Source organism: Nicotiana tabacum, chromosome 6 (assembly GCF_000715075.1).
Source record: "Nicotiana tabacum cultivar K326 chromosome 6, ASM71507v2, whole genome shotgun sequence".
Classification (NCBI taxonomy): Eukaryota; Viridiplantae; Streptophyta; class Magnoliopsida; order Solanales; family Solanaceae; genus Nicotiana; species Nicotiana tabacum.
This window is the reverse complement of record NC_134085.1, coordinates 177,889,499-177,899,645: the sequence shown is the minus strand read 5'-3', so window position 1 is coordinate 177,899,645 and position 10,147 is coordinate 177,889,499. Positions and strand designations below refer to the sequence as shown.

General features: G+C 41.6%; 1 protein-coding gene across 1 annotated transcript; it reads right to left on the bottom strand.

Annotated features, from left to right (window-relative positions):
• Window positions 1–3,500: 3,500 nt before the first annotated feature.
• Window positions 3,501–3,878, bottom strand: LOC142182208 (uncharacterized). The gene has a single exon (XM_075256264.1). The coding sequence runs from the start codon at window positions 3,876–3,878 to the stop codon at window positions 3,501–3,503; it is 378 nt and encodes a 125-aa protein (XP_075112365.1).
• Window positions 3,879–10,147: the final 6,269 nt, after the last annotated feature.

The following is a 10,147-nucleotide window of genomic DNA, read 5'->3' as shown; positions in this document are numbered from 1 at the left end:
TTCTTGAATCCCTTTTTATTCTCTTTCATATTGAACATTCTTTTTTTTTTTTTGCTTTTTTTACTTTTTCATTGCCTTTCCTTTTCTTCATTTTTGTGTCTTTTTACCACTTTGCTACAATCCGCGTCTCTCCCCCCAAACTTATACTTTTTCCATATGCTAAGGAAAGATCGGGTGCCAAGAGAGAGTATCTTTTAGAACGGGTATAGACTTGTATTATGGGTCTTGAAGGGAAAAGGTCTAAGGCTCAAAAGGGTTGACTAGGGATCTTATCATTGGTAGGTTATGGAAGTGTTCAAGCTATCATTTGGGCCAAGGAGAACCTATAATCATGTCTCAAGTCAAAATTCACTTAGGATTTTGCCTCAACAAACATTCAGGGCAAGTTCTAGACCAATGGTTCGGGACTTGGACTTGCAATGCGATTACTCACCACACAAGCTATGGGATTGCTAAAGACACAGAGTCGGGGGCCCACAACGACCTTAGATAATATTTGAGCACACAATGGTCCGAAAAACTACTTGATGATTATCGGTCAACATAAGAGTCTCAAGGTCACTACTTTTGTCACGCCCTAACTAGGGGAGGCACGACTGGCACTCGATATTGTATTCGATCGAGTTAGCCACTAATCATCCAGATAACTAAACTGGGGGCCCAATAGATCGGGCACCATAACATCTGAAATACTAAGTCTGACCATTAAGGTCATGACCTGAATAACAATAAGCCATATAAACAAAGGTAGATGAGACAAAATAATAAAGTACTAGCTGGCCGACGAGGCCACGATTGGAGACATACATGCATAGACACATATATATACATGCCAAGCCTGTGGGCTGGAGACTGAAAACTACAAAAAGAAACCCAGAATACTGTGTCCACAATAGCCTCTAAGAGTGTCATAAGCACTGTCGGAACAAGGCCCCGACTATACCCAAACTGTACACAAAAGTAACCATCCTATGAAAGCTCCAGGAAGAGGTAGAGCTTACCAACTCACAGCTGAACCCCGAAATCCTAGCGGAGGGGTCGATCAGAGTCCCTACCTGGACCTGCACGCACGAAACAAAAATGCAGTGTCCCTAGGCAACGGGACATCAGTACGAATAAAAATGTACTGGTATGTAAGGCAGAAAGTAGAATCATACATAGCTGATGTAAAAAAATAATAGTGAAACCACCTGACACTGAAACTCTTATAACCTCCATGACCGACATCCGACCTCATAGTAATCAATTATGCATGGTATGCTCGTGTAAGCGTATGTTGTGAATACATATATATTGATGCAAATGCATGACATACCCAACCAAATGCTAGCAATGACGGTCTCTCCCGATAGCTAACCGGTATCATATTGCCAACATGTGGCCATCTGTACAATATATATAGTTTTTCGGGCAAATAGGACCCTTACCTCCGATTATAGCTCGAAGTTCATGCATAATATGCCATGTATGATATGAACTTTGAATGCACATAATAGGTCATAACAAGAACTTAGCCAATCTTGGCTCATAGGTACTCTTATCCTCATGATCTCATAATCACCTTCGTATCGCAAATAATTGTCTCGTGGAACCTCATATGTTTTCTTTGAATAAATAATTCTTGAAAACTTAACTCGACTTTTAGAAAGATAACTTAACTCTGAAGATATTCATAAAAAGCTTAAGGTGCTTTACTCAGTCCTTATACCTGATTTCTTGATAATTAGTAAAGGAAAGTATATCAAAAATTAAGTGTTTTAATAGTTTAAACGTAAAATTTGTAATTGAGATTTTTGGAAATCGATGTGTCACTTTAAAAATTTTAAAATATACTTTAACAAGGAAGAAGGACTGATCGTAAATACTACATGCCTTTATTTTGTTTAGTCACACAACCCAAAGACGAATAAGAATTCATATATATAGACATATGGACAAGAAAACCGACAAAATGACATATATAGATGTCGAATACCCTAATTAACCGAACGAGTGGAATATCAACCTAATAGCATCATGAAAATACTTCAGCTACAATCCCAATGCCTTTCACAAAAGGTCTTTCTAGAAATAGAATAGTAAAATATCACATTTGACGTCTTAGGAATTACCAAGAATTCGTGCAAAAAGCAAGGACGGAGCTTAGCCTTAACATACCTTCCCAACGAACGTCCAAATGCCTGTAGTTCCTTCGTGAAAGTTGTTTCTTACGTCCTAAGCTTTGAAAACACTATATATATGCAGCTTATACGCACCTATAAATAGTTCATAACTGGGTTTAAATCGGCAGATTTGCCATATGGCCCTAACTTGACGAAACGTCCGTAGAACTTTGTAAAAACGATCATAAAAGAGTCCCAAGATGATTATCTTGGAAAATCAAATATAAATCCTGAAGAACCAGCAAGAACAACAAATTCCTATCTTCCTAAAATAGCTCCAAACATAGCTAATAGAAGGGGGAAATGTTTGCAAAGCGTAGAGGTTGAGTTTCTAGGCACGGGGACAAACTTTAACGGTAGAAATCGTTACAAATGTACGTTAATCACTCAATAACACCATGGAACCCTCTCTTCAGCTCCCTAACTGTTTTGGGACGAAAATGAAATGTTTTGGGGTTCTACAAGTCGGATTTGCCGACTTATACCACTTGTTTGACCCGACTCGGTTCGCGACCCGGTTTCAGCATGGACAGTCCGGGGTAAAACAGTCATAACGTTTTACTCTAATGTCCGTTTGATGTGAGGTTTTTTTTGGTTGCGAACTAGACTTGTAGACCTTCAATTTGATAGATTGTGGGTCCCATAACTCATTATATATTGGGAGAAATGATCTAATACATTTGACCCAAAGTTTAGAAAAATTATTAGAGAAATTTACGATAACTTTTGCCGACCTTTAGCAACATGATTGACTCCAAAACTTAACATGTGACCCGTGTGATATTATAATACCTCATAATACACTATTCTTAGCATATTAGACCCTCTTAGATCCCACAGGTGCAAGTTAACTTAAACCTTCCGAATGCGCAGGGTGCTGCCCGAGCCATTTCTTTAACCACGAACCTTTATTTAAGGGATTCCTTTGACCTAAAGCTTTAGTTAGTTCCTTGATATTACCATATATTTTCAGTCTTATTCTTCCAATGTGCTATACCCCAATCGTATATACCTAATATAACCACGCCACGTTACATATATTACGTAAGAGAAGAGAAAAAAACACCTGGGGTCTCACAGTCTCCCCCCTCTTAAGAACATTCGTCCGCGAATGGGTCAAGTCAATTTCCTTGGTTTCATTTTTTTCCCGCTAATACGTTATTTGCGAGGCTATATTTGTTACATTCGTGAAGCATAAATCAAATTCTGAAGATTCCAACTACTAGGCTTCGTATAGCTATCTCACAATAAGAAATTTAAATTGCACTTTCTTGTCATTTAAAAATCAAATTAAGTGTTGTAAAGAAATAATTGCCAATTATTTAAATGCGACTCACCTTAAGTCATAAATATGTAGGGGTACTTCTTCCTCATTTCCTCCTCAGCTTCCCAGGCCATTTCCTCGATGTTGTTATTTCTCCATAACACTTTCACGGAAGCCACTTCTTTAGTTTGAAGCTTTCTTACCTGCCGATCTAAAATAGCTACTGGTACCTCTGCGTAAGATAAGTCTTCAGCAATGTGAATATCCTCAATAAGCGTAATACGTGAAGGATCTCCAATGCACTTTCGCAACATAGATACATAAAACACAGGATGGACTGCTCCCAATTCTGAAGGCAAATCAAGCTCGTACGCCACCCTACCAATCCTCCGAATAATCTTATACGGTCCAACATACCTGGGGCTGAGCTTCCCTTTCTTTCCAAATCGCATGACGCCCTTCATAGGTGATACTTTCAGGAAAACCCAATCTTTTACATCAAACTCTAAGTCTCGTCGTCGAACATCTGAATAAGACTTCTGCCGACTTTGTGTTGTACGCAGCCAATCTCTAATAAGTTTTACCTTTTCCATTGATTGCTGGACTAAATTAGGACCTAGCAACTCTACTTCCCCGACCTTGAACCAACCGATCGGCGACCTACACTTCCGCCCGTATAGTGCTTCATAAGGGGCCATCTGAATACTAGCTTGGAAGCTGTTATTATAAGCGAACTCAATAAGAGGTAGATGTCATCCCAACTTCCTTTAAAATCTAGCACACAAGCACGTAACATATCTTCAACTGTCTGAATAGTACACTCTGCCTGTCCATCAGTTTGCGAATGAAAAGTTGTGCTAAGATTTACCTACGTGCCTAGACCCTTCTGAAAAGATTTTCAAAAATGTGCTGTAAATTGAGCCCCTCGATCAGAGATAATAGATAATGGTACCCCGTGAAGTCACGCAATCTCCCGAATGTAAAGCTTGGCATAATCCTCGGCTGAATATGTCGTCCTGACTGGCAGAAAATGAGCAAATTTTGTAAGCCTATCAATAATTACCCAGATAGAATCATACCGTCGTGGAGTGCGAGGCAAACTGATGATGAAGTCCATATTTATCATGTCCCATTTCCATCATGGAATTTCAATACACTAAGTTAGGCCTCCAGGCCTCTGATGTTCGGCTTTAACTTGCTGGCAGTTAGGACATTGGGCTACCATCTCCGCGATATCTTTTTTCATTCCATTCCACCAATAGATCTGTCGAAGGTCCCGATACATCTTTGTCGCTCAGGGGTGAACTGCATATTTAGAATAATGGGCCTCCGAAAGAATCTTAGCGCGGAGCTCTCCGATGGTCGGTACACATAAGCAGCCCTGGTATCTAAGGACTCCATCTCCAGTTAGCTCAAATAAAGGTTGTCACTGCTGTGGAATACTTTCCCTCAGTTTTATAAGCTCAGGATCCTCGTGTTGTCGCTCTTTCACTTCAGTAACAAAAGAAGATTTTGTTGTATGTTGAATGAGAATGCGTCCACCCTCTGCGTCTACCAAACGCACCTGCAAATTAGCTAGCTAGCATAGATATTTGGTCATCTTGACCTTATCAGCTTCAACATGGCTTAGACTGCCCATGGACTTCCGGCTAAGGGCATCAGCAACAATATTAGCTTTGCCGGGATGATATAAAATATCAACATCATAGTCCTTTAGTAATTCTAGCCATCTTCTTTGTCGTAGGTTCAACTCCCTCTGTTTAAATAAATACTAAAGGCTCTAGTGGTCGATGAAAACATCAATATGAACCCTATATTGATAATGCCGCCAAATCTTTAGGGCGAAGACAACTGCGGATAACTCAAGATCGTGCGTAGGATAGTTCTGTTCATGTTTCCGTAACTGTCTGGAGGCGTACGCGATAACCTTACCATGCTGCATAAGAACACAACCTAGGCCAATTCTCGAGGCATCACAATAGACAACATAACCCTCGGTGCCATCCGAAAGAGTCAAGACAGGTGTCGTCGTAAGCCTTTTCTTTAGCTCCTGAAAACTTTGTTCACATGCCTCAGTCCACTGAAACTTAGCTCCCTTATGTGTCAGATTCGTCAATGGTGCAGAAATAGAGGAAAATCCTTCCACAAACCTTCGGTAATACCCTGCCAAGCCTAAAAAGCTATGAACCTCTGTCGGATTCAAGGGCCTCGACCAAGTCATCATAGCTTCAAACTTTTGGCCATCAACCTTGATACTATCGCTGGTAATAACATGACCAAGAAAAGCTACAGAAGTTAGCCAAAATTCACATTTAGAGAATTTAGCATATAACCTGTATTCCTGGAGAGTCCGCAATACAGCTCGCAAATGATCCACATGCTCGGCTTCCGATCGTGAATATATCAAGATATCATCAATAAACACAATCACAAATTCATCCAAGAATGGTTTGAATACCCGGTTCATAAGATCCATAAAGGTTGCTGGGGAATTTGTAAGCCCGAAAGACATGACAAGGAATTCAAAATGGCCATACCTCGTCCTAAATGCTGTTTTTGGGATATCAATATCCCTGACTCGTAGCTGATGATAACCGGATCGCAAGTCGATCTTCAAAAAGCATTTGGCACCTTGTAACTGGTCGAACAAGTCATCAATCCGTGGAAGAGGATACTTATTATTGATAGTGACTTTATTTAGTTGCATGTAATCAATACACATCCGCAAGGAGCCATCTTTCTTTCGAACAAAGAGAACCGGAGCACCCCATAGGGATGTACTTGGCCTAATAAAGCCTTTATCGAGCAAGTCCTTCAGTTGTTCCTTCAATTCCCTTAGCTATGCAGGAGCCATTATGTAGGGAGGAATGGATATAGGTTGCGTATCAGGAAGCAAATCTATAGCGAAATCGATTTCCCTTTCAGGGGGAATTCCTGGAAGCTCATCAGGGAATACCATCGGGAATTCATTCACAATAGGAACCGATTGAAGAGTCGTTGGCTCCTTATCTATATCCCGGACATGAACCAGATGGTATGTACAACCTTTAGCAATAAACTTCCGAGCCCTAAGGTATGAAATAAACTTACCCTTGGGCGTGGCTGCATTACCTTTCCATTCAAGGACAGGCTCACCCGGAAAATGAAATCGGACCAACTTTGCATGACAATCAATATTAGCATAACAAGATGCCAACCAATCCATACCCATAATGACATCGAAGTCTAGCATAACCAATTCCACTAAATCAACAGAAGTTGGACGGTTATTAATTAACACTGTACAACCTCGATAGACATGATTAGCTACAATAGAGTCGCCAACTGGCGTAGACACCTCAACTGGCTGTGGCAACAACTCAGATCTCATGTCAAGCTTACCAGCAATAAATGGAGTAATATATGAAAATGTAGAGCCGGGATCCATCAATGCATAAATGGCATGAGAATGTATTGTCAATATACCTGTGACAACATCTGGGGATGCCTCTGAATCCTGTCGGCCTGTGAGTGCATAAAAGCGGTTCTGGCCACCACTAGAACCTGAGGTGTCTCCTCCACCTCTCCCCCTACCACGTCCCTGAGTAGACTGTGGACCTGGTCGGGGAGCACGGACTGAGGGCGAAGAGGTTGTTGTGGATCCTGAAGGCTGAGTTGGTGCACCTCTGCCTAACCCCGGGCATCGGCTAATAAAATGTCATGTCTGCCCATAATGATAACATGCACTCGAACCCTGTCTACACTGCCCGGTGTGTAGCTTACCGCACTGAGTACATGGAGGAATAAGCTATCTTATTTGTGCGGAACGCTCCTGTCGGCAGCTCTCAGGCTGGCCTAAGCTCTGCCCCGGTCCTGACTGAATATAACGATCAAACCGTTGGCCCTGCATCTGTGGTGGGAAACTACCTGCTGATCGGGGTGGATATCGATGGAGTGGGGGCTTGAAATCACCCCGTGGCTCCCTATAAGACCCCATGGTACGAGCCCTCTTACTCTGCTCCTGATCCCTGCGAGTATCACGAATCCGACAGGAAAGGTCCTCTGTAGTCTGAGCGAAAGCCTGTATGCGGGAAATATCTACATCATCCGATAGGGATGCTACCCTACAGTCTCTAATCAGATGATCCCCCAAACTATCCACATAATGATGAACTCTAGCCCTCATGGTACGTACAATATCTGGTGCATACCTCGCCAAAGAATTAAACTTATGGCTATAATCCCTCACACTCATATCCCCCTGCTTTAGGTTAAGAAACTGGTCAAGACGGGCCTCCCGAACCTCCCATGGCAAATAATGGGCTAAAAAAGCCTCAGAGAAGTCCTCCCACTCTGCTGGCGGAACATCAGGTCCTCTAGATCTCTCCCATGCCTCATACCATAGGTTGGCTACATCACGTAGTAAAAAAGAAGCCAACTCCACAGCCTCGGTGACGGAGGCATGCATCACCCTCAATACTCTATACATTTGGTCTATAAAGTCCTGGGGATCTTCAGTGGAACTGGATCCTGTAAACAATGGAGGGGACAAGTGAAGAAACTCTCGTACCGTCGAGCTTCCTATCCGATCTCTCCGGGCATCTGCTCCCGACTCTAGTTGTCGCTCATGAATAGAAACCATCCTAGTCAGCAACTGAACTACCTCCCTCATCCTCTGCTCCCCAGTCTCTGATGGCGGAACAACATGTGCTAGAGGTCTTGTGTCTCTAGTTGCCTCAGGTACTAATATAACTGGTGAGGCTGGGGCTAGTGCATCTCCCTGGGCTCCAACAAGTGTTGGGGAAGCTGAGACTAGGGGTACTAGAGACTCACTGTGTGCCTCTAAGGGAAATCTATCCCTCTGACCTGGTGGGGAACGACTGGTACCTTCCCTCGGATTCATACCTATCTCTCGTTGTGCCATCTCCTGAGCGTAGGTAGCCTGTAAGATAAGAAACACAAAGCACGATTTAGATTTCATATGTTCTTATAACTTCTCTCTATAGCACGATCTATTAATTGAAAGAAACATAACCATTCCTAAATGCCTCATAGCCTCTTGATTATAAGTGTGGTGCACAACACACCCAAAAGCAAGACTCTACTAGACACGGCTTGTGGACTCCCTGGGACACGACCTGCTCTGATACCAAGTTTGTCACGCCCTAAACTAGGCGAGGCACGACTGGCACTTGATATTGTATTCGATCGAGTTAGCCACTAAACATACTAGCTAACTAAACTGGGGGCCCAATAGATCGGGCACCATAACATCTGAAATACTAAGTCTGACCATTAAGGTCATGACCTGAATAACAATAAGCCATATAAACAAAGGTAGATGAGACAAAATAATAAAGTACTAGCTGGCCGACGAGGCCACGATTGGAGACATACATGCATAGACACATATATATACATGCCAAGCCTGTGGGCTGGAGACTGAAAACTACAAAAAGAAACCCAGAATACTGTGTCCACAATAGCCTCTAAGAGTGTCATAAGCACTGTCGGAACAAGGCCCCGACTATACCCAAACTGTACACAAAAGTAACCATCCTATGAAAGCTCCAGGAAGAGGTAGAGCTTACCAACTCACAGCTGAACCCCGAAATCCTAGCGGAGGGGTCGATCAGAGTCCCTACCTGGACCTGCACGCACGAAACAAAAATGCAGTGTCCCCAAGCAACGGGACATCAGTACGAATAAAAATGTACTGGTATGTAAGACAGAAAGTAGAATCATACATAGCTGATGTAAAAAGGTAATAAAGATACCACATGACACTGAAACTCCGATAGCCTCCATGACCGACATCCGACCTCATAGTAATCAATTATGCATGGTATCCTCGTGTAAGCGTATGCTGTAAATACATATATATTGATGCAAATGCATGACATACCCAATCAAATGCTAGCAATGGCGATCTCTCCCGGTAGCTAACTGGTATCATATTGCCAACCTGTGGCCATCTGTACAATATATATAGTTTTTCGGGCAAATAGGCCCATTACCTCCAATTATAGCTCGAAGTCCATGCATAATATGCCATGTATGATATGAACTTTGAATGCACATAATAGGCCATAACAAGAACTTAGCCAATCTTGGCTCACAGGTACTCTTATCCTCATGATCTCATAATCACTTTCGTATCGCATACAATTGTCTCGTGGAACCTCATATGTTTTCTTTGAATAAATAAGCTTGAAAACTTAACTCGACTTTTAGAAAGATAACTTAACTCTGAAGATGTTCATAAAAAGCTTAAGGTGCTTCACTTAGTCCTTATACCTGATTTCTTGATAATTAGTAAAGGAAAGTATATCAAAAATCAAGTATTTTAATAGTATACACGTAAAATTTGTAATTGAGATTTTTGGAAATCGATGTGTCACTTTAGAGATTTCAAAATATACTTTAACAAGAAAGACATACTGATCGTAAATACTACATGCCTTTATTTTTTTTAGTCACACAACCCAAAGACGAATAAGAATTCATATATATAAACATATAGACAAGAAAACCGACAAAATGACATATATAGATGTCGAATACCCTAATTAACCGAACGAGTGGAATATCAACCTAATAGCATCATGAAAATACTTCAGCTACGATCCAAATGCCTTTCACATAAGGTTTTTCTAGTAATAGAATAGTAAAATATCACATTTGACGTCTTAGGAATTTCCAAGAATTCGTGCAAAAAGGAAGGACGAAGCTTAGCCTTAAC

Bases quoted from the DNA above. Each gene is read 5' to 3' on its own strand.
- LOC142182208 (XM_075256264.1), bottom strand. From the start codon at position 3,878: ATGCGATTTGGAAAGAAAGGGAAGCTCAGCCCCAGGTATGTTGGACCG.